Source organism: Lampetra fluviatilis, chromosome 1 (assembly GCF_964198595.1).
Source record: "Lampetra fluviatilis chromosome 1, kcLamFluv1.1, whole genome shotgun sequence".
Lineage (NCBI taxonomy): Eukaryota > Metazoa > Chordata > Hyperoartia > Petromyzontiformes > Petromyzontidae > Lampetra > Lampetra fluviatilis.
The window spans coordinates 32,549,327-32,574,734 of NC_136275.1; the positions used below are offsets into that span (position 1 = coordinate 32,549,327).

A 25,408-nucleotide genomic window follows, 5' to 3' on the forward strand; every position below is an offset into this window, starting at 1 on the left:
GTCGGGATGAGAACGGTTAGAGGGGATGGAGGGAGGGGGGATACGCAGAGAGGGCAAGGGGTGACTGGGTTATTGGAGTTACAGGCAGGGAAGACGTGCAGAGTTGTGATACTCGAGAGCCAAGCACATTTGCGTCACACGTGTGCCCAGTGCACGCGTCTCAGTGAGAGAGGGAGAGAGAGACGCACACACACACATATTTAAACCAGGAGAGTCGGAGCAAGGTGGGGAGATTTGTCGACTGCGTCAAAGCAGAGAGCCGGGAGCACTTCGACTCAGCATGGATGTCACCGTGTCCAATCTCTCCACGACGACCCCTTCGTGTCGTAACGCCAGCTGTGGGAACGAGACCGGCGTGTACGCTGCGGGTAAGACGCACGCGCACGAACACGCGCACGCGCGTACAATGTCGAGCCCACGACTTCACGCCGCAAATGTGCGTGCACACGGAGGTACGGGCTCCGGTGTAGCCTCCGTAGACTGTTGGGGCAAGTTCTGTTAGCGAGCACCTATATGATGGCCGCAACGGCGCGGCACCCAAAGAGGTGGGTGGCCAGCAACCACGCCCGGCCGCCTTTGTCTCCCCAGTGCTCATGTTCACTCACCCTGGCGAGATAATCAATGCTGAGGAGACCCTAAGGAAGGTCCAGGACAGGTTCGGATCCTGCGTGGCACTGACGTTAGCCGTGAGCCGCAAATCGCAACGAGGTGGTCGCTAATCCGGCCACCCACGTTCTTGGATGCTATGCACACGGCCACACAAGCGGTACCTTAGCCTGTCTCCCAAGTCGATTTAAACGAGTAGAGTACCTGTTACGGTGTGCACACATCAGCATTGGGGAGACAAAGGCGGCCGGGCGTGGTGACAACCACTCCCCTCTTGAGCCGTCCCGCCCTTAATAGGCGCTCGCTGACATGAACGGCACACTCTGGTAAATGCATTGCGTGTTAGCCAGGAGGCGATGCGGGATGACTTGGCCCCGCCATAGGAATGTGGAAAAGTGATCGCTCACAGCGCTACGATCCTTGTCACCCGTCTCCGAGCGCCGGCCATCGTGCACATCGTGCACGCCAACACCGGCGGCAGTGAGAAGCACGGAACGTGCCTCCCTTAGATCGACTCAGCCTGAAAGCAATCGACTGTGTGGTGGTGCAGTCAGCATCAGCTCCCGGTCGAGGCGAAGGCGGTCGAATAATCTGCCCGGTTCGTGTGTCGCATTTAGTCTTCACATCTCAAGGCTCTCCAACACAGCTCTCGTGTCGTTTGAGCCTTTCGTATAAAAGGGTGATATTGATCGAAATGAAGGAATGAGTGAGTAAACAAATGAAATATTGAATGAGTTCAGCGTTCCGTGGGCAGACGTAGCCCCAAGGGTAAAATATGCTGTCTCAATGGACTCACCGTGTGAACAATGCACTTGGAAATACACATTTGCATTAACACATAGACGAATGAATGATTGATTCCGCGTGAATGTACCCAAGTCGTTCGTATAGGCTCTCGCCCGCAATTATTAAAACGAATGAACTGATGAAGGAATGGACAGCATTTGCCTCTGAGTTCACGTGCGGCCGCACTGCACATCCACACCGAAATGGCAACGCAATACGCCACCAGCTGCACTAATGGGGGTGGATACCGTGGATGAATGCACTCATGCACGGATGAATGAACACCTCGTGCATGCCTGCGTATGCATTGCACTTACCGCATGTACCACATCCTCCGTAGACTCATAGCTTATTTATAGAAGCAATACATTAATTAATTATATGCTTGCATGCGTTTGGGTAGCGCACCCCACATCACCGCGTTGAGATACATCACCGACACGCACTTGCGGCTGCTTTATACTTGAATGAATGACAACGTGGATGAATGAATCCAATTGCATCCCTGTCGCAAGCACGCACACGCAATTTCACTCCCGACAGCCACCCATCGACTTTCCGTCCCGCTAATCAAACACCCCCGAAGACAAGCGCGCGTTGTTGGGAAGCGGACACATCGTAATCCATGCGTGTGCGTGTTTCCCCACCCCCCTCCCACCACCCCCAAACTTTCAACAACACCAACAACACCACGACCTAACACATCTCTGCACGCGCGCGCTTTCCCATTCAGCCGCACGGCCACCTTCCGCCACGGCGCCCTCCGACGTGTTCATGACCGCCCTGTACGGCGCCATCTGCCTGATGGGGGTGGCCGGCAACCTGCTGGTGCTCTTCACGCTCCTTCGCAAGCGCGCGCGGCGCTTCCGCGCCCTCTGCACCGCTCCCGACGTCTTCATCTTCAGCCTCGCCCTGGTGGACACCCTCTTCCTGCTCGGCATGCCCTTCCTCCTGCATCAGCTCGTGGGCGACGGCGAGTGGAAGTTCGGCGCCGCGCTGTGCACGACCATCGCGGCCACCGACGCCGCCTGCCAGTTCGCGAGCACCTACATCCTGACGCTCATGACCCTCGACAGGTACCTGGCCACCGTCTACGCGGTGCGCTCCGCACCGATGCGCACGCCGCGCCTCGCCCTCTGCGTCGTGCTCTGCGCCTGGGCCCTCTCCCTGCTCACCGTCACCCCGGTGTGGCTGTTCGCGCGCCTCCTGCACACCGCCGACGGCAGGACCCGCTGCGGCATGCTGCTGCCCAACCCCGGCACGGACATCTACTGGTACACGCTCTACCAATTCGTGCTCGCCTTCGCCGCGCCCGTGCTCGTCATCTGCGCCACGTACGCGCGCATCCTCCGGCACATGTCCAAGCTCGACGCCTCTCCTCCTCTCGTGGCATTCAGCAGCAACAGCGGCGGCGCAAGGGGGGGCTGCGGGAGCAACGTGCTGGAGCACAGGACGCGACGCATCACCAGGATGGCCCTGGCCGTGTGCGTCTCCTTCGTGGCGTGCTGGGCGCCCTTCTACGCCCTGCAGCTGATCGAGCTGTGCCAGCCGCGTGTGCCCCCTCACCTGGTCGTCTACGACGTCGCCATTGGGCTCGGCTACCTCAACAGCTGCGTCAACCCGTTCCTCTACATCGCGCTGAGCGACACGTTCAAGAAGAGCTTGCTCGGCGCTATGGTGGCGAGGCCCAAAAAGGAGGGTGCCCTCCGTGGAGGCGTCTCTCGCGCGGTGGAGTTGCGCTCGCTCGGTTTGGGGTGCAGAGTCGGGCCGGTCGTGAATGCCGAGATGAGGGTACAGGCCGCGAGAAAGTTGTGCTTTCTGGAGGCCACCACGGGCAATTGTGCTGCTGCTGATGGTGGTGGTGGTAGTGGTAAAGATGGAGGTGGTGATGGTGGTTGTGGTAGTGCCAACCTGCTCAAATGAGCACTAAGGCAGCGATTGTCTCCGTCTGTGGCTCTAAGCCAAGTCGTGGAATTCCCACATGCCCGTGGAGGGGCCATTCTCTCTATTGGATATTCACGGTTGAATGACCAACATAGTGGTAAAGTCATACTCCGGTTTACGTCAGGGATGCGTTCCTGAAAGGTGCGATGACGAATATCGAAACGGTAAATCAAAGCGATTTGCAGGGTAGTTGGGAGGCGAAGGCTGAGAGGCGATGGATAACGAGAGAGGACGGGTGATGCCGTCAGCGACGTAAGTGTGGGGTTGAGGCGACGCAAATCGGGTCGTGGTATTAATAAAGTGACGACGTATTGGCGAAACGACGCAAAAGTGGGGAGACGTAAATCGGGGTAATACTGTACTCATTTTATCGACCCATTTTGGGGTGATGAAGTCGAACCCCAACGGAGATTTCACTTTCTGTCCTGAGTCGGGGAGTTGAACGCTCCGCTTTACCTGTAGTGCTGCCCGGCCAGATAGCTGTGGCTGTGGATGTGATGGCGGTTGTGGTGACGGTGGTGGTTGTAACGATGGTGATGATGACAGTGGTGATATCACATTGCTGTTATAACACCGAACTGAAAATATTTCATCTGTCCTAACTGACCAGTCGTTGTTCACTCTACCTAAAGGAAAGCCCTTCTATCAATACATCACTGAAGGATTTCTGTGTTTGAACCTTTGTAAAAAAAAGGTCAAAGTGTGTCCATGCTGAAATGAGTGAGCCGGCATTCTTCTGCTCGTAGGCTTGAGCCTGTGGTGGAAATTCCACATTCCTATAACGTGAATGGGACTATCTACAGGACAATCTCGGTAAACGTTCTAAGTGCAAAATTCCCTCTAAACCGATTTGGCCTAACATCTCCAACGCTGGACCCCTTTGAACATGGTTTAGTCGTATGAGTCATTGAATAAGCAGATGACATATGTTTATATTATTCAGATAGACGGTGAGCTAACTGCACTATGAACTCTGTAACCCAGGTTTGATTCCAGGCCATGGTTAACATCAGTGGCGTGTGATATCTTAACTGGTTCTGGTCACCTACTTCACCAACCTGCACTGACCAGCGTGAAGTATGGTCAAACGCCTCCTATAACTGACATGGGCATTGGGGATACCTTCATTCAGCAGTAATTTGACAAAGGGCTGAAAATAATCATCAGCAATATAATACTGTACGGTAGCGTAAATGCAGTTTGAGTGCTTACTGCTGATGGAAATTCCAAGTTTGTATGATGTGGATTCATTAATCCATTTGACACTCACGAGGGATTATGGAGAGGTTTTAAAAAATACGTATTAATGATTTTTACGCGATGTGCAAGGGTCAATAAAGATTTTTTTAAAAACGTTTCCCCTAATTATTTTGAAAAACCTTCCTTTAATCTCGGTGTGGCTTCTGTATGAAGATGAATGCGGCAGGAGGGTGTTGTAGATGCAATCAGAGAGAGAGGAGATTGCGATGGGTGGGACACGTGTGCAAGGGAGGTTACTGAAACAGGCAGGCAGGGGTCGGTGACCTAAAGCCAGATCGTGGTGGTGGTGGTGATGATGAGACTGTAAGAGTGCTCCTTAGAGGTTGGGTGCCAACCGTGCAGCGGCTGCGGGATGCTGGCAGATGGAAGTGATGGCATGTTGTAGTGCCATCAAACGGCTTTGGTCGTGATGCCCTCTTCATCTTGCCTTCTAAACCATATGAGGAGGTACGGTGCCACACCAACTCCCCATGTTGTGTTAACAATACAATGCTGACGCTTAATATTTCACTGCATCTTCATGTTCAGATGATGTTTTAATAATCCCTCACCTTTATTCTCTTCAGAATATATTTGGCTCCTAGGCGTGTCTCAGGGTCCTTGCACCATTGCCTTTTGTTAGCTGAATCTTAGGAATATTAAATATGTATTGGTTTGACCATCTGAGCTTCGGGTGGTTTCCGTGAACCCAATGAATCTTAAATTGTCTCCAGAATACAGGTTTATTTGGGTTAGATCGCGTAAATATATAAATGTGTCCTTAAACCCACCACCACCAGACACAGCCAACTAGTAAGGTTTGTCACGTAAACAGAACATGCCAATTCGTCACTAGTACAGCACACCGGTGTGTTGGAGAGCCAAGCCACAACATTACAATCTGAGAGCGACGTTTCGCCAGTAATTACAACCAGCTTCATCAGGCGACAGCCAGATTTGTGGAGTAGACGTAAATTGTCTGTTTCAATAATGCAACTGGTGCCACCAAAAGCTGTAAAACGATGCATTTGTCATTATTCATCACTATTCATGTGCAATGTGAAATCACGTGTTCCCATTTTCCAACGCGTGTATCCATGTCTTGTAAAGCACTTCATATTTGATACATTCTAAGCAGATATGACAATGAACGGCACAAACAGATATTGTCAGCTGCTGTTTGGAGACATTTTTTAAAGCAGGTCTTGTAGGTAAAGAAGCGTATTTTATAGAGATATGCAACAGTGCATGGACAGTAGAACCCCTCTTAATGACGGTTATTGGTTCCACAAAACTGGTTGTTAAATGATGTGGTCGTTAAGCGAGCATAGGGAAATACATGGTAAAGGCTTAACTCGTTCCGATAGCATCGAAAGTTACCCTTTTTTATATAATGTTTAAACAATGGATATGAATACGTAAATTGTCTGTTTCGATAATGCAACATTATCTATGTCTCAAAAACGTATAGGGTACTTACCGACAAGGTACATACGCAGCTTTTAAGACGAACGCAACAGAAAAATCTGAAAATACGAGATTTTTCATTTTAAGTCCCCAAATCTCGATTTTAAGTGCCTTATAAACATGTTTGATCATGGTCTCATTCAGAAACCGTTCAAAATATAAGATTGCGGTTTTTTCGTTTAATATAACGTTAAACAGCAATGAAAAAAATCAAAGCGAGAATCATTGTTCTATATTTTATTTTTCATACATTTCGGATTCAAGCGGTTTTGAATGAAAAAATACGCATTTTATGACGTTAAAATCTGAATAATTCTTAAACGGTAAAGATAAGAGCTTCCCCTCATAGTGTATTAAGTTAATAAATGTTTGTTCTTTCTAATACAAAAAAGAACAAAATCTTTAAGTAGAGCGGTTTCCGATGGGTACGTCTAAATATAAGAAGTTGAATCAAGTCGTCAACATGCTTTTTTTTGCGGAAAATTTTTTTTGTAGTGTTTGAACGTAGAAACAAATTGTAAAAATCTCATTAGGTGAATTATTATATTTATTGAAAACTTTTGCCTGGCAAAGACAAGCTTCATGAACTCGGAAACACATAACAGTAAAAGGAATTTGCATAATATAGTTTTTTTGGATTAGATTGCATAAATATATGAATGTGTCGTTAAAACCTGCCACCACCCGACACAGCCAACTAGTAAGGGTTGTCACGTAAACAGAACGTGCCAATTCGTCACTAGTACAGCACTGACCGGTGTGTTGGAGAGCCAAGCCACAACATTTACAATCTGAGTACGACGTTTCGCCAGTAATTACAACTAGCTTCATCAGGCCACAGCCAAATTTGTGGAGAAGTCTAACTGTTTAATTCCTTATATCGAGGCGTAGATGTGGTGACCACACTTCTGCACTCTTACGCAAAGTGGGGGGCAAGTGAACACATTTGGCTTCCTGGAGGCCCCGTCCTAAAGCGATTAGTCGTTAACAAGGGTGACCGTTAAGAGGGCTACTACTGTATTGCCACTTTTCTGGGAGGCTCAATCAGGACGTAAGCCGAGCTAGCAGGCCCCTCCCTCTACTAGCCACGCCTACTTTTCAATAGCCACGCCTACTCAAACCACTAGGCCTACCCACGCATCGAGCGGATTCTGCTCTCTGATGTAGGTCCCACCGATTGTGTAAAATCCCCCTCCCCCCACACGCTCCACTGCAAATTCAATGCTCAGGAAACCCCGTCCATTACCTAGTTAACCCCGCCTACTAATCAGATAGCCCTACCCACCAATCAGATAGCACCACCCACTATTCAGATAGCCTCCGCCCACGACTCAGATAACCCCGCCTACTACTCCGGTAAATCCGCCCACTACTCAGGTAACTCCGCCCACAACTCAGGTAGCCCCCCGCTCCCCACTACTCTGGTAGCCATGCCCATTTCCCACATCTTGAGTAGAGTATGAAGCCATATTCTTTTGTTCTTTCGGTAAAGTCAATAATAAAATGAAGACAAATAAAAAAATAACAACCATGTCAGCGTTTAGCTTTTTAACGTGTGGATCTGGTTTATTCTTGTGCAGTGTCTTGAAAAATCACTCAGACGGACACGTTGTAACAAGTCACCTGCTTACACTTTATTAACCTATTCTTGCACCAGTTGTAGGCACTCCTAGAACTATCTACACGGTCACTTAGATCTAACATCTTCCACTCGTCTCTACGTTAACCCTCACCTATCCTGCCCTTGGCAGCTCTGCTCCCAGCGACTCCGCACACAGCTTAGTCGCACTCAGCGTCTTCATTCCCAGAGGCTTCGCACACAACGCCTCGGCACACACCTTCTTCCACAGAGGCTTGCACACAGCACCCAGCAGCTTCTCACCCAGAGGCTTGCACACAGCGCCTCAGCACCCAGCAGCTTCTCACGCTCCAACGCTGCCCTCAACTACATTCCCTCAGACCCACTCACTCGTCTGTCCCGGGCAGGGGGATCAACCATCATCCGCCCGGCGACTCGTGAGGTGTGAGGTCCATTGACGACTTGAGCGGCAGCAGCGAGGTGTCTTCACTCTTGTCCCCAGCAACCACCAGCCCCACCTCCGCTCACTCTTTATATCTTCCTGTCCATTATCCGAGACCTCCCCTGTGTCTCTTTAAGGCTAGCCAGGCTGGCGCCTGTCAGCCCATTAATCAACCCTTATCTCCCATCTCCCTGGCAACACCTCCGGTGTCAGCGTGCAAACCCGGCCGACCCAGTTTGCACCCGCTTAGCCCGTTAATTAGGTGGCAATTTGTTTGTGCAACCCCATGTTGCACGAACAAACCTGTTTGCCCTCAGATGCCCTCGGTCAACAGTGTGCACCACATATTTTACCACACTACATTACCCCCCCGCCCCACGAATAAAAACGAGGCCGTCCCAGCTGGCAACATATACAACATGCGCATATGTGTCGTGACCAACCGCTAACGACAACGCAATCATAACCAGTGACCAACCCCTAACAACAACATAATCGTAAGCAGTGACCATGAGAAACAAGAACAACAATAACAAAAACAAAGGAAATGTGATGGTGAAAACAACCCGTCCAGATCAACGAAAAGTGACGCGTCGCGAATGAGTGTGTGCGGCAGGACTGTCCCCACGGGTAGAAACGGTTCCACCCGTTGATGATGAATGGTCCGTTGCAGGAATCCTCATCGCTCCGTCTGTGGCCATTAGGCTCTCCGGTCCTGTATGCGGTACAGAACAATCCTCCTCACGTCCCGTTTCCTCAGGCGTGGCAGTTGGCGCGTCGGACACATCAGACATTGGCTGCAAGGGATGTGGAGATTAATTGACAGGACCAGACGAGACGTATGTCTTTAACCGTGATGGATGCACGAACCAGCACCGCCGGCCCAACCGAATACGCATGCACTACGGCCGCCAGAACTCAATGACCTCGAATGGTACTTGCCAAGGATGGTACAGTTTTGGGGATGTGCCTACGGGCACTTGGGGGCAATGTAACCATGCCCTGTCCCCCTATTTCCAAGGCATCCCCGGCCCTCCCTGTTCCCGCAGCTGCTCGTTCCCGGCCTGCCTGCGGGCCGAGTTGCTCCTAGCGACCTCGCGAGCCAATCGCAGCTGCTCAAGCGTTTGCGACAAGGGGTTCAGCAGTACCGATCCCTTCCAAGGAGGGTGCAATCCCAACTGAACCTGTACCGGGGGTTTGGGCTCCCTCTCATACATCAAATAAAACGGCGAGAATCCCATCGAGGCATGAGGAGCTAGTCTGTAAGTAGCGGGGACCCCGGAATGTGAAAATCCCAGTCTGACTGGCCCATGGTCACTTACTGGCATAGCATGGCAGTGAGGGTTGTGTGCTCAACCATCCCATCCGTTTGTGGATGATACGGTGAGGTGCGAATTTTCCGCGTGCCCAGGGAATCGCACACTTCCTGGAGCAACTTGGAGAAAAAATTCCTGCCCTGATCTGATAGCACTTGCTCAGGAGCCCCCTTATTAAGGACATAGCCGTACAAAAGGCGTCGGCTATAGACGCAGCCGACTGGTCAATCAGGGGCCAGGCCATAGGCCAACAGGTCAGATATTCAACCCCAACGAGGAGGTGCTTGTGTCCTTTCTGGAATACCGGGAAGGGCCCCAAAATGTAAAGGGCTACTAATTCATTAACCCATAACATAACAATGGACTCTAACGGGATCTGCAGTCACGCGGCAGGAGATTTCCGACACGCACAATCAGCACAACCTTTAATCAGGAGTACATAATTGTCTATGCCCAGCCAGTAAAAGTCCTTTTTTAGCATTGCCAACATCTTATGAACACCCAGATGCATCAATTTCTCGTGAACGACTTTAGTAAGTTTACCCCTAAGGACTGAAGGCACGACTAAGGAATAACGGTGGGACTCCCCTTCCCACCGTGTGAGGAGGCCCTCGCATAACACAATGGATGGGCGACCCGCGGGGCCCCGGCCCCGAGAAGCACGACGGCACAGCGGCAAAAGTGAGGCATCATCAATCTGCAGCTAAGCCCACGCATCATGGTCAAGGTTCAAAACAGAATCGGGTGGCGGCTGAGTGCCTACCTCCCGCATTGTCCCGGCTGCCGCCAGCACCACGGGCATGTTCTCATGCGATGGCTTACATCGTGCCGCCCCCGAGGCACACGTGCACACAACATGGGGTGGCAAGCAGGACAAGGCATCAGCGTTGACGTGCCGAGCGCCTTTCCTGTGCACCACTTTGAATGAGAAACCCTGGAGTATTTTGAGCCATCGGGACAACTGCCCAGATGGGTGGTCGATGCGCAGGGAGTACTGGAGGGCCGCATGATCCGTGTGGACAACAAAGTCCCATCTGTACAAATATGGACAATAGAGCTGGATGAAATGGACCATGGCAAATGACTCCCTGCGCATGACGCAATAGACAGGACTCGACTACCGTAAGCAACTGCCCTCTGGGAAAGGACTGCCCCAATGCCCGTATCGCTGGCATCCGTGTCCAATATGAAGGGCCTCGCAAATCGGGATACGCGAGCGGGGGGACATCGGCTAGGGTGGCGCAGAGGGCGAGGAAGGAATCCTCCTCAGCCTTATCCCACCGAAATCTCTGGCGCTTGGCTGTGAGGGCATGTGGTGGTTTAGCAATGATGGAAAAATCTTTAACACACCGCCGGTAGTAAGATGTGAATCCGACGAAACTGTGGACCTCCGCTACCGATTTAGGCATCTGCCACGTGCGCACGCACACGGTCTTATCTGGATATGTGGCAACGCTGGCTGCGCTAATTACATGGCCTAAGTATTTAACCGATGTCTGAAGAAAATTACATTTCTGAGGCTTGAATTTCAACTTAGCTGCACGTACTTTCTTAAAAACTGAGCGCAATCGCTGTAAGTGTTCGTCAAAGGTACTGCCAAAGACGATGACGTCATCGGAATAAATAAGGCAAGAATCCCATTGCAGCCCTGCTAGGACCAATTCTATTAATCGCTGAAAGGTGGCTGGCGACAAATTCAATCCCATCGGAAGACAAATTAAGTGGTAGAGCCCTTGGGGCGTGCGAAAAGCAGTTTTTGGTTTTGATTGGTCGTCATGGGGCAATTGGCAAAACCCGGACAGTAAATCGAGCATCGAAAAGATTCATGGGCCCGACAATGCATCGAGCGAGTCGTCCATATGAGGGAGGGGATATGCATCCGCCACCGATATCTTATTTAAATTGTGGAAATCAACGCAAAACCCTAAGTTCCCATCACGTTTTTTCACTAGGACTATGAGCGACCCCCACGGGCTATTGGATGGGGAAATAATATCAGCTGCCAGCATCTCATCAACAGCCTGGCATACGTATTTCTTCTCCACGGGGCTAAGTCTGTGGGGATTTATCCAAATCAGGGGCGAATCACCCGTATTGATATGATGATGGAAGAGGGAAGTGCGCCCAATATTAAATTTGCTAGTGCTAAAGACATCAGAAAAATCCTTTAAGAGCCAACGCAGCTGAGCTCGTTGAACCTCTGTCAGTGTAGGGTTTTCGGAGCACAGAGATTCCAGCCACATGGAACCCAGTTCATCAGTTTTACCCACGCTCCCCGCGAACACAGGAGCTGGCTCCGCATTATCAAGACTCTGGGCCGCCGAGGCATGCGCGAGGACAGTGCCCGCCTGAATCACAACCAGCGCATGCTCCGCATTAAGTACTTGTAAGAATGGCATCTGCTCAGCGGACACAATAGTCACAGCCCCCACTAGGGAAGGAGATCGAGACACGGCGTTAGAAGGGGTCAGTAAGATCCCCTCCTCCAGGCTCGGTGAAGGCAACGCTTTGCGCAATCGCAGCAAAACGAGTGTTTGAGAACCCAGAGGCACTTTAACGGTTTGGATACCCATCGCATGGATGACAGCATTCTGCGATGGCTGTCGACTAAGGGAGTGCAGAAACGGCAACCACTGGTCTGATGGCAATTCAATACAGCATTGGTCGATGAGAATTTTCAAGGGCATCCTGCCTAGAAAATCGCTGCCCAGTAAACAGGGCAAATGTCTGTGAAACTAATATTTCGCCTTCCAAAAAGATTTCCCCAATTTCCAGAGAGGCTAACATCTGGCCCATTATACCAAGACTCCCCCCGATAGCCGCTACACAAGCGCTCTCTATGGGGGTAAGAGGATCAGACGACGAGGGCAACGTACGAAACACAGCCTCGGAAAACCATAGTCACAACGACTCCTGTGTTTATCAACAGTGACAGGGGATCAAAAATAGTGGCCATCTTGGTGTAGGCGCGTGCGAGGGTCACTCTATCAGATTCGGGGATGGCGAAAAAGGCGGTTGATGAGTCGTCGTTGAGGGCCGTAGGAAGAGCTTGAAGCACCTCCTGGGATGTCCATCCCACCGAGATGTAGCTGGCCTCGAATCAACGACGACAAGCCATCCAGTTTCCTCCTGCAGCAGTGAACTGACGCACCGGTGGCAGCCGTCGGGACTTGGGAACGACTTCCATCTTGGAAACCGGCGGCTGCTGCTGTGGCGCAGTCCGATGGCACGAAATGGCGGATTTGTGGAGCACGGCTGCAGCCTCCAAAATGGCGGAAAGGTCCAGCGCTCCCGCCGCCTCGGTCATGACAGCGGCGGGAAGCACGTCTTAACGTCCAGTGGTCGTTGCAGCTGTCATCCGCTTGAACAGATGAGTGGCGGCCAACAGCAACCTCCCCAGGTGACCGGTGATGTCCAGCCAGCTCTGCGGAGGAGGCGGCTGGGCTGGACCCGCCATGCACTCTTGCGCCGAATGCAGCACGTCGTCGGAGCGGGCGCTCGGAGCTCCGGCAATCGTAGCTGTTGAGGGGACGACGTCCAGCTCGGCGTCGTCATCGTCAGATGACACAGCAGGTGGGTTTTTTCGTTTCATCGCGGACTTGGAGATGACGGTGAAGGTTCGTTGCCACTTCTAACACCAAAAATCACTCAGACGGACACGTTGTAACAAGTAACCTGCTTACACTTTAATAACCTCTTCTTCCACCAGTTATAGGCACTCCTAGAACTATCTACACAGTCACTTAAATCTAACTTATTCCACTCGTCAGTACGTTACTCTTCACCTATCCTGCCCTCGGCAGCTTTGCTCCCAGCAACTCTGCACACAGCTTAGTTGCACTCAGCGTCTTCATTCCCAGAGGCTTCGCACACAACGCCTCGGCACACACCTTCTTCTTCCACAGAGGCTTGCACACAGCACCCAGCAGCTTCTCACCCAGAGGCTTGCACACAGCACCTCAGCACCCAGCAGCTGCTCACACTCCAACTCTGCCCTCAGCTACACTCCCTCAGACCCCACTCACTCGTCTGTCCCAGGCAGGGGGATCAACCATCATCCGCCCGGCGACTCGTGAGGTTTGAGGTCCATTGACGACTTGAGCGGCAGCAGCGAGGTGTCTTCACTCTTGTCCCCAGCAACCACCAGCCCCACCTCCGCTCACTCTTTATATCTCCCTGCCCCTTTTCCGAGACCTCCCTTGTGTCTCTTTAAGGCTAGCCAGGCTGGCGCCTGTCAGCCCATTAATCAATCTTTATCTTCCGTCTCCCTGGCAACACCTCCGGTGTCAGCGTGCAAACCCGTCTGACCCAGTTGCACCCGCTTAGCCCATGAATTAGGTGGCGGTTTGTTCGTGCAACTCCATGTTGTACACGCGCACATGTTTGCCCTCAGATGCCCTCGGTCAATAGTGTGCACCACGTATTTTACCACACTACACTTGGAAAGGAGGTTGAACTTGGAAATATGGTTATCTTTAGAATTTAGCTGACATTGTAGCAGCTGATGAATCAGTCATGTTATCTACATGTTTCCAATCAGATGTAGACATTTTTTCTGGCAATGTTAAGTGTGATTTCAAGAGTGTCTTGTCCACATGATCTAGTTCAGTACAGAGCAGTCTAATTCTCTCTGAGATCAGAGCCATACTAGCCCTGAACAAAATTCGTTTGGCATTGGAAGATGTGACAGAAGCAGAGGTCTGTGTAAAGGAGATCGGTATTACCTTAGAGTCGCGGCATCTCTTCAGAAATGTGAGTGACTCGATCAGATGAGCTTTCTTGTCTCGGAGTTTGTTCAAATATCTTATGGTTATGTGGAGACCCTCCTCGTAGAGGCGGTTAAAAAGTATGAAACCAGACAATATTAAACCCGGCACAAAATCCTGAATCTTACAAATGCTTCGAGATTCCAGTACGTTTGAGCTTACGTGAACATTTACATAACGTGGCAAGACGGGACGACATCAACATCCATGATCTGACAGCACCCACTCTCTCCAACCTCACCGAGCAAGACTTTGTAAAACCATAAACCACCAGGGTACAGAGGTTCGGGGTTGTTCTGGCTAGAGTTGTAAATTTGGTTTTCTTGGGGGTACAAAGCAATTTTACCAGCTGCTTCATAGCACATTTAGAACAGACGGCATTGTGTTTAAGGAATACTACATACCGCAATGGTGATAATCACACGAATACTGTATGTTAAATCACATCTACAGTAACTGATGGTGGTCACTACAAAAGCATGTGGATTGTTGGGCGATTTTCATTGAAAATAAAATGTTTGCACAGCATTAACAGGTCCGTTTGATAAGAAAATAATGCTTTCAAAAAGAGCCAATATTAAAATATATGACGGGAGTGGTATGGATCACGTAGGTGAAGCACTTTGATAAAACCCTGTAATACGAACTCTCGTTACATTAACATATCATAATTGACCTGCCATGAGCCCAGCATACTTGCAAGATATATCTTCAAAAATGTCGCGTACATGCAGTGTGCAGTGTTTACATTCGATAAACGTCCATGGCTCTTCCAATAACTTGAAAGTGACTGCTGCAAGATCATTACATTCCAGAGCTGCCTTGTGAAGCAGTGGCTGTCAGGAATTGCGCAAAGTTAATTTCATTTAATAATAAAACACCTCTCCCGGGTATTATGTTGCTGCGAGATAAATTCATGCGCAATATCAAACGGCTATTTTTGTCACGCATTGTGGAGGTGGGAGACCGGCATGGATAAGAGAGGGCTCTGAATGGCCTCGTCACAGGCGCTGGGCTCCCATCGCCGAGATCCTTCCTGGATTTCGAATTTCGAGTTCAGCCACGTGCAAATGAAGAGACTTCTCAAGTGGAGCGATTTCATGTTCTCAGGATAGTGACCAATGAATACGAAAAACGCAACGTCATTACGTTCAATTCGATTGGCTGTTTAATTGAGATAATCCCAGCTGCAATGCAGTTTTTTGTCAAGGGAGACGGGCACTTTGGTTTTGCACTAATTTGGGCTAATTTCCAACTTTTGCGATTTGCTTATAGAGTACAGTATAGCAGTTGACAGTGGTGTGCTAAACAGTTGTGTCTGTAGCAGGGTGGGTGGGAAAGTTATGCCCAAAGTGTGGATATGAGGTCGCTTGACGAGATTTCAGCAGTAGTTTTATGATACTGGTAGGAACCTCCTGGTTACACCAGCCCACAGGGGATTATTGTGTCCGTCCGTCCGTCGTGCAGGGAGAGGCTGGGTGGGGAGGGAGGGGCTGGGTGGGGAGGGGAGGGTGGGGAGGGGCTGGGTGGGGAGGGTGGGGAGGGGCTGGGTGAGGAGGGTGGGGAGGGGCTGGGTGGGGAGGGTGGGGCAGGGTGGGGGGTGGGAGGGGTGGGGCTGGGTGGGGAGGGGCTGGTCACCCAGTGGTGCCCTTATAAAACTCAACGTTTAACCTACTCACGCCGGCTTGTGCCCGCCCTCACAGTCGGGCATATTTGCGGAATACACCACGCCGCCGTTGACCCTGGTCATTGACCGAGCAACCCAACGTTCCTACCAGCTCCCTCCGCAGGAATGTGTTATCTTCTTGGGGAAGTTTCTGCAGACTGTAACATAAGATGCATGCGCACTGCTATATGATAGCTCCTTAATGTTGGGCTTATCGCCACATCGCAGACACTCTTTTCTGTATATATATACCATTTGCGACGAGGTGTGAGTGGGATTCTGTTCTTCATTTCTGTCCTACAATGGCCATTTAGTATCCATATGGTGCTCTTCACAAACAATGCACCGTCACTCCCATACCACTGAAAATGCATGGTGTGGCATAAAAGTTATCAAGAAACAATGTGACATTCCATAGGGGCTTAACGCCGTTGGAAATAGTTGGGCAGGCTGCACGCTGAATGTGATTTTGCCATTAGCTATGTGAGGAAATTGACCCCCCCCCCGCTGCTGTGACACAATGGAAAGCGACGGTAAATGGGCCAGGTGCAGGTTGTTATCGAGCAGGCGTTGAGGGTGTATTTAGGTAGACGATCCCATTGGCTGAGATGGAGATGAAGCTATACACGGGGAGGGGAGGGGGGGAGAGGATGGCTCTGGCTCAGGGAGTCCAAATAAGAACAGATTTCACGGTGGTCCCTGTAGCTGTTGCGATTGCAATGTGGAGGATACGAGTCCCGTGGTTAGTGGCACCCCAGGCTGAGCATTTAACTCCGTCACTCGAATAGATATGTGGTTGACACGGATTGTGGCTGCAGGTTTTCTCCCTTTTTTATAAAAGCTGGCCCCCTGGTGCGAAGTTATAGCAGCCTGAGAGAACACGTGGATTGCAATAATTATTTCGCAGGCACGGTATGACTCATGTACGCTGAGCGATGTGTTCAACCCTGTGTACTGCGATTGTTGCTGCGCTGAATTGTTAACCTTAAGTGTGCAGTGTTCACTGTAGTGTTGTGTGAATGTTGTTCCAGACGCCTTTGTGCGTCTCGACTATTGTGCTGTGACCGTTTGTTGGGTGGCTCGGGCGAGTACCGTCGTTGGATGTGTGTGGCTGTGCATCGGCTACATGGTGAGGACTGGTGGCGCAGTGGTTAGCGCATTGAACTCTCAAACCGGGTAACATCGGTGACGATTATCTGAACCGGTAGTTGGTATCCCCTCGGTTGTCTCTGCTGCCTCCAATGAGTACCTGGTGTGGTGTTTAAACATCAGCAATGGGGAGACAAAGGCGACCAGGCGTGGTGCTGGCGTTATATTCGAATCCTGGTTTGTCAACCCAAATCGGTCCAAAATTATTATCGTGGGACTCAATTGAATACCGCGTTGTGGTAAATCGACAAGTTTTTTCTAATGTGTAGTCGGCAATAACATCTGTGGAAAAGAGCTTCATTGCTCCTCGGATTGCTCCAGTATGAATACATTCTGATTCGATGTGTCCTTTTCCACCACTGATTTAGGCACACATATAATAATGGACGTCGTATATAAGTGCCGTGGCTTTATATAATGAAAGTTCAAATCAAAAGATATCTTTTTTTTAAGTTTGTGTTGCTTGTGTGTGCAGCCTTGCGTTGACCAGACTGACCGCATGACGAAAAAATAAAAATTGCCCGCTTGAAAGATGGCCCAGGTGGCTGTTTTTCAAGGGGCGCAGGATTTTATTGTGGTTTATAAACTGGCGCAAATTAATTTTAATTGCTTTTATTATTCAGACTGGCAATGACGTATTAACCACGAGGGCCCTTGCGCAAGATGAAATGGACACAAATAAAAGCAGACGAATGCCTCCCACTCATCCGGCCCTCCACAACACGCACAAGTACTTTTCCACACATCCCGTCGACCTCACGACATTCTGAGAGCGAATATTTGTTTCGGCAGCACAAAGTATCATCCGTCATGTGGGGAGGGGGGGGGGATCTATCCACTGCTGGATGAAGGCCTCTAATTTCACCTAGCCATTTATTTGTCAATTCCCCCCTCGTTTCCCGCGATGTCTCAATCCGTGGTGCTCGTCCCCTGTGGGCTCGTCCCCTGCTTTGGCTTCCATTCCGTCGCGAGTCTCTATCTGCCATCGTCCCGCCTAGCCACGACGTGACCCTGCCCAAGTCCACTGGGTTTTTTCTTATCTTAAGGGGTCAATGTACGTACGTTGAACTTCTTTCACACCGTGCGTAGTCAACCGTCATTTTCATCCGTTCCTCTTTCTGTGTCTCAATGTAATGTTGATCTTTGGATCGCCGCCTTTTTTTCCCCAAGTACTCCCGAGGTCCAGGATCCCTTCCCGGGGTGACCCAGACAGCAGCTTGTGATGGATGGACGATGTTTATCACGTTGGAGGAGTGATGATGGATGTATCATTGATGGACGTGGATGGATGGATGCATGATGACGATCGATGATGATGCACTTTTAACAACACGACACCCAAACAAAATCGGCTATATCGTTTGAATCCTCCTTTATTTGTCCACTTAATTGCGCAATGAACACTCGATGGGGTTTTACTGCAACACACCGACAGCTTGGGGAGGGGGGGCAGGGGGCACCACGGAAACGTTCACGCGCGCCTCGGAGTAGGATTCCAAGCTCGGGTAGATGACACGTGAAGATAGACGGGCAGACTTGTGGATAGGTGTACATGCAAACGGTAAGCTTTAACGTGTAGATCGGAGGTTTGGAAACCGTATTCTTCAATGATAATAAATAAATTGTAATGCGAGGTTTGTGTTCACCCTTTGAGAAAGGGACAATGATTTCGTAGGTGGAAGAAAGCACACGCAAGCGGAGAGCCAGCCAGCCGCAACCGACGCTAACCAGTGCCTAAGATCTGTGGTCCTATATTGGGACGTTCGGACAATTCCATGAACGAGTGTTTATGCATGTGGGAGAAAACCCGCACGTGCGAGGTTGTGAGTAACACTCAATCGCCAGACAGATCAACTACAGATGGACATTATTCCACTTGCTGCACTGCCATCGCAAGATGGTGACCTGGATTTCCACGGGGAGGGAGTTTGACGAAATGTGTGTGATCCACGAACCCTCGCCTCCAAAGTGCTAGAACTACAGGCGCTAGGGTCGAATAGAACTTTCAAATACTTTTTTTGTGGACGACCACACATTAACACACACACCCACACACCTCAGCCGCCTCTGCTACTGCCTGAGGCTCTTATGCTTACAGATGTGACGGAGCGTGATGAAACCAGGAACACATCGCTGTTGCCAGGTTGAAAATGTTCCCCCTTTTAGTCCTCCACAACTGGTACTGCCGAGACGCTTGTGGCGATGGATATATGTCGCTTGTGGGCCATTCCGAAGTGGTAGGCGGCCCATGTGGCCACAGGCCACTGGCACGCAAGTATATGGACAGGAGAACATAATAGGCAGATGTGTGGATAGGGATCCATGCAGAAAGGCAGGCAGACGAGCAAATATCAAGATACAGTATAAATGTTGTGCTAATTGGAGGTGCAGGGAAGGACAACCAACTCGACGCAAAAAAGCATTTCTAAATAAATGAGTTTTCAATCCAGATTTAAAAGTACCATAGCTCCAGTGGCTTCCTAATATCGGAAGGAAGAGCGTTCCAGACGGCACATCTGAAAGGGCGCGATGCAGTGGCCGTCGTCGTTTGATGGCCAGCAAAAAGCCGCTGCGAGGATGACCGGAGCTAGCGTGTGATGGGTTATGCTCGTTGATGAAAGTGGGCAAATAAAAAGAAAGACAGATGTGTATGTAAGTAGATAGATGCATGCAAAACAGGTGGGCAAGCAGAAAAGTAGGTCAGCTGACATTGTACGCATGTAGATAGACATGTAAACAAGCAAATGTGTAGCCAGATAGAGATGGCATGGAGGGATAATTATATTGATTGGCTGGTAGGCAGACCTGTAAACCGGCAGACGAGATGGACAGGAAGATAAGTAGATACGTGGATAGGTTCATGCTAACAGAAAAAACAGGCATGTAGAGTCAATAGACAAATCGATATACATAAACAGATTGCAGTTCGGTGGATATAAGGGAGTGTCAATAGAGTGACAGATTGAGAGACAGAGGAGATAGGTACGTGGCAAGTTGATCAGTACCGAGATAAGCAAGTTTGTAGATGACGCTAGGGAGCAAAGCTGATCGGGAGTTGTGGATATGCAGATACAAAAGCCTTCGAAGGGTTGCTAAAGCGTACACGTTCAATATCACAGCAAACACCTCTCCAGCCGCGACTCGGTGAAGCTGGACTTGGGAGTATGCTAGAAAAGGCTCCCAGAAAAAAATCCAATCACAATACTTGTTTTGTACGCCAATCCTCGCCAATAAAGTACTTAAAATGAGAGTTGTTTGCAAGGGTATAGTGTGGGGCTAACGCACGCGGTGAACCCGTGCCCTTGGCCATGTCGGTCGACCGCCATCGTTCTCGAGTGGCCCTGCACTCTCTTGTTATTGGACATTATTTTTTTAAAGTACATTCATGGAAAATAATCAAATTCATTTTCATAAATGTTGATGGTAAAAAAAACTCGTCAATCTACCGTACGTTAATAGATGCTGGTGGTTGACTCGGATGAAACTGTGGTGCTGTGTAAAAAAAAATGTCTACATTATGGTTGTGAGTGTGTAGTTAATACTTGTTACCTAATGAATGAATGCCAAGTGCCATCTTATCATTCCACTCATTCACCCAGGAAAAGCCTCGGTCTCAACTCTGTTCAGGAGGGTTCTGTTTCTCAGCAGGGGACGATGTCGTTGTGTGCAATCCCAATTGAGTGACTTGCATGGCAATTTTTCAGCTCTTGGGATGTTTGGCCAATACCGGTTACGTTGTACGCTTATTTAAATCTAGGAGTAAATGGGAGCACCCAAAGGAGAAACCCATGCAGATCAAGGGGGGGGGGGGTGGTGAACATACAATACCCCACACAATGCAAGGCACCCACGTCGGGCATCGAACCCAGATATTTGTCTTGCTGCGAGGCCACAAGTATTATCACTGCGTGTTGGTGACACTGAACTGCCAGTGCAGTATCAATGTGCACATAGTAGTCGTGGTACTCTGGACAGTTCCAATCGCTGACGAGGCTCTGCCCGCCCAAAAGAGTCCGGCTTGGAGAGGTCGCGCCGCTGCGCTGCACCGATATGTAAACGCGCGCAGGTACGACGAACACTGCCTTCGAAAGGGTAGAGAGTACTGCGCGAAGCGGGAGCAACTTTCAATGAGCATGAGAGGATCTATAAACGACCAACGCACGAACACGTACACACGCAAACACTTGCGGTACTCTTGTCTATATTGAAATATCGATGACGGCGTCAGGCACACGCGTCTAGCAACTACATGGGACGATGGCTACGTCTATATAACCTTATATTCGGCGAGCACGAGGAGGTCGTTTCAAGGTAACAGGATTTGTTCCAAATACTTTCAGAATCACGAGAGGGAGGGGTGGGTGACGCGGTGCCGCCGCTCGACATGGCTTCGGATGCCCAGGAGGTGCTCAACGCTCCCCCCCAAACTCGCAGAGAGACACTTGAAGATTTCACAAAATTGTGCCGCTTCTTGTCCAATGGTTGTTCCGTTTCGTAAATACGCGATTGTGCCGATTGCGGCGGTGGGGGAAAAACAATGGGTTGCTGTAGTTGAAATTTCAAATTAGGAAACTGCAGAGTTTAGCATTCAAAAAAGCGAAGAGCAACATCTGGGTTTTCTTACAGAACATTGTTCAAATGCAATTGAATGCTGGCTTTACTACAAAACGATTTATTAATAAAATTATAAGAACTTTCACAAAAAAATGTATTATGTAACTGCGTTATACTAAAACGCGTATTTGAGAGAAGAAACTGAAAATTGCAGAGTCGTTTGTTTTTAAGCATAGAACGTCAAGGTGCAATTGCATCCATGCCGGTGTTTCTCAGCGATACGCACCAGCTCAAGTGCAGCCGAAATAAGAACACGGGAAATGTCGGGCGGGTCGGAGGTCAGAGGGCTCAGCTGGCAGCGCTCAGACCCTGGGTTCAAACCCAGGCAAGCCGCGTGGGACTACACTGGGGCATCGAGTGTGGCCAGATGATGTTATCAGCCCGGTCACCAATGACTGCGCAGAGAAAGAAAATATCCCATCGCGTTGAATGTTCTGGCCCTGCACGTTTGGTTTAGTACTTCATTTGGCTAATTTTAAGCTCTGCGCAAAAAAAAAAAATCCGTTTGGCCGTTTTGTGATGACCGGTTCTCTCAAGCAGGGCAAGTGGGAAAGCGCTTACCCGTTCGCCGTGTGGACCAGAGGTCATTTGATGAAGGCTGCTCAGAAGTAGTTCTGTGAGATCCGCTTCACAAACGACTCTGAGAGATTCGAACTCGCGTACGTTCTCTCATCCACGCATTCTTCAATCTGTCACTCGCCGTACAGTAAGTCCAAGTATTTACCTTTCCACGGTTTTTTGCACACTTTTGAGTTATGTTCCATTTTCAACATGAATCCTGGACTTCGTGCCGATTCTTCTGTTAAATCGAAACCGTCAGGATTCGTAATATGGCTTGAATATCATACAGCGGCGATGTACAGCGGTACAAATCAGGGCAAATCCGTGCGAATGCAGAATTACACGGGAGGCTTTACATTTAAGATCATGCAGCCGTGTACACCTCCTGGTTGAAACGAAGCCACGTTAATCCCTTCACTTCTGGCACATTCATCACGTATGAAAGGGGCCTTGCTTGACTATGCATAAACAGAACCACTGTTGAAACACGAAAACTTCACACAACATCTTTACAAGGTTTTTGTTGTCGTTACGATTTCTTTGTTTGGTCTGCCTCCCAAATGTGTCGCATTCAAAACCATCCGCAGGAATGGACCACAGGGACGCCCAAACAGAAACGCAACGCAGCGTGTTATTTCGCGAGCCCAGATTCTCAAACGCCATCGATATCAAACGCCAATCGCCAGTGGATTGCAACAGGACAGCACCAGGTCACTCACTGGGTGGCTGTTTTAAAATGAAAGCTGCCAGGATTTTTCGTATGGCTTTGAACATCGTACGTGAGCTGCGCACAGCACTGAAACACGATAAAAATCTACGCCGAGGACAACTGTTAAGGAAGGCGACGGCTCAACAGCCAACATGCTTGAGTCTTCGAGACATGTGCCACGGCAGTGCTGCAGGTTCTCCGACGCAACTGCGAAGCGTCGTAATTTTCAAAGAAATGCTTTCAAACTCTTTGATTCTTTCGGTAAAGTCACGTCAGTAGAAAAATGATATAAAATTAAATTAAAATTAAATGTTTTTATTTAAAAAATTCTACCTACGTGACCTTACCGAAAAAACCAGAGTGGATTCCTGGAATCACGAAAGCTTCAAATAAATATTAAATGCTTTCAAGTGATTTAGATGCTGCTATACGCTCCGCAGACATCACTGTAGCGGATTTCCAAATATATTTATGTGCTGTCCCGATTGTGCCGTCGATGTCATTATAAAAGGAGGAATCCATTCTGATCACTTGCAGAGCGGTGAAACCCTCGGTGCTGGGCAACGGCGCGCATAAGCAGACTTCACAGAAATACTTCTGAAATCCCTTCTCGCCAGAGAAATTTTTTGTTGTGTAAGGAGCTTCGAATTAACGACATTAAGTGAAGAACATTTTAGGTGATGCGGGGTTTTTTATGTGCAGTCATTGGTGACTGGGAAGAAACCATCAACTCAACCCACTTGAGTGGACCCAATTAAATCACAGGTGGTGGAAACCTGGATTTGAGAGCTGTTGAGGCTCCCAGCAGACTGCCACATATTTAAAAATGTAGCTAAGGTGATTTCATTACAGAGGTGCGCCTGAAAGTCAATTGAAAGTATATTTTAAATCAATAAAGCTTAAGTCTCGCACAGGGCAGTGCAGAACACACGGCCTAGGTACCAGGAGCAAATCGCTGCAACGGATATTCAATAAATATATTCTCACACGTGTAGCCATGCATCGACTTGTGCACTTCAGAATCGATTATTTCTGATGCATATGAGCAGCCATGATCTATCCACTGCTGGATTAAGGCGTCCCAAAGCTGTCGACGTTCTTCATCTACAAATCCATCGAGCTCCCACGCACGAGCTGATCTCACCGCTCAAATCTAGATTATTTAGATCATTTGGCTGCTATAAATTTCCACGTGATAAACCACTTAGTTGAATTATTATTTGTGGCCAGGTCGCTTCTGAAAAATAAGCTAACAGTGCATTGGGCCTTACCTGGTAGCATAATTTATTTATATATATTAATATATATATATTTATATATTTCGTGATTTGCTGACGGGTCCTATACTTTGCACTCCTATCGTATTTTTGTATTGCTTGTTGCAACTTTCTGACCTGCCCCATCTGTGAAAAATAGCTTTATAGCTCATCGGATTCCTCCACTAAATAAAGATTCCGATTCCCTCCCCTTTGGCTGCCACTCCGTCGTTAGTTGCGCCGGCCAACGTCCCTCCTCGCCGCCGTGACGCGTCCTGCCCAAGCCCACTTAATTTTCGTAACAGTCCATATGCTTTATCTAAAAACTTGCGCATGTTCTCCGATGGATGCGTGCGTTTCTCTTTCGGTCTCTCCACGTAATAACAGGCAAACACCTCTCTCCATGCCGCCGTTTGCACTGCGCCTGCCAGCGTTCGTTCGTTTCTGCTCGCCTTGGCAATGCGCCTCGAGGAAGAAGTCTCCGGTCGGCCAAAATGACCCCTCGCTCAGACATTGATCGGAAACATGGGACACTGATAGGTATACACCGTATGTCATTGCTCTGCAGCCACTTTAAACTCCAAGCGCACAACGATGGGAGGGCAATTATCTATTCTTCTATCGTGATCGATGGGGGGAGACCATTGTTGCATGCTGGCGACAACTTGCCCATAATTTCAAACAAACCAACTGAATGGTTTAAAAAAATATACATTTGTTTGTGCAGTCATTGGTGACCTGGCTGAGGCCATCAACTCGCTCCTGGTTTTAGCCACCAACTGTAGCTGCAACCTTTATTTGAACCTTGGAGCGCGGCAAATGCTGGCCCAGTAGTTTTGACACGGTGATTACAAGCTCTTACCGACAGCCCCCAGTCCACGCCACCACTCGTCTTCCACAAGAGTTGCTTTTAGAAATTGGTGCAAACCACAATGCACTCGCGCGGAGTGCGTGCCCACACACACAATGCACATCATCAATTGCTGTTGCTCTGCAGAACGAGCGTACAGAATTGCTGAGCGCAGCACATCTCACAAAAGCAACAGCGGCAGCAGCGGCAGCAACGATCGAACCAAAGCAAATGTACGGCTCTCCGACGCGCTTTCCGGTTGTACCACCTGTTATTCAGCGTGATGTCCGACGTTTCGCTGCAGCACACCTGCGGCGACGTTTGCAGGAGCAAAAGCAAATGAAATCGTGTCTGAAGTGTCCCCCACCCTCAAATCCGTTGAGGAGGCTCCCAAATTAAAGTGGTGAGTTGATGTAAACGCCAGATGTGAGAAAATAACTGAATATTAAATGGCCCCA

The 25,408-nt window shown here is 49.4% G+C and overlaps 1 protein-coding gene across 1 annotated transcript; it reads left to right on the forward strand.

The window, feature by feature from the left end:
* The first annotated feature begins 280 nt into the window (after positions 1-280).
* LOC144941939 (melanin-concentrating hormone receptor 1-like) lies at positions 281-11,769 on the forward strand. Its single transcript, XM_078868905.1, has 7 exons — positions 281-368; positions 1,045-1,086; positions 2,126-3,183; positions 9,113-9,185; positions 9,987-10,060; positions 10,219-10,271; positions 11,667-11,769. The coding sequence occupies exons 1-7, from the start codon at positions 281-283 to the stop codon at positions 11,767-11,769; spliced, it is 1,491 nt and encodes a 496-aa protein (XP_078725031.1).
* Positions 11,770-25,408: the final 13,639 nt, after the last annotated feature.

Excerpts from the sequence above, each read along its gene's own strand:
- LOC144941939 (XM_078868905.1), top strand. The coding sequence starts at position 281 with ATGGATGTCACCGTGTCCAATCTCTCCACGACGACCCCTTCGTGTCGT. Across the intron at positions 1,087-2,125 it reads GCACGCCAACACCGGCGGCA|CCGCACGGCCACCTTCCGCC; the intron begins GTGAGAAGCACG and ends TTTCCCATTCAG. Across the intron at positions 3,184-9,112 it reads TCGTGAATGCCGAGATGAGG|CTGCTCGTTCCCGGCCTGCC; the intron begins GTACAGGCCGCG and ends CTGTTCCCGCAG.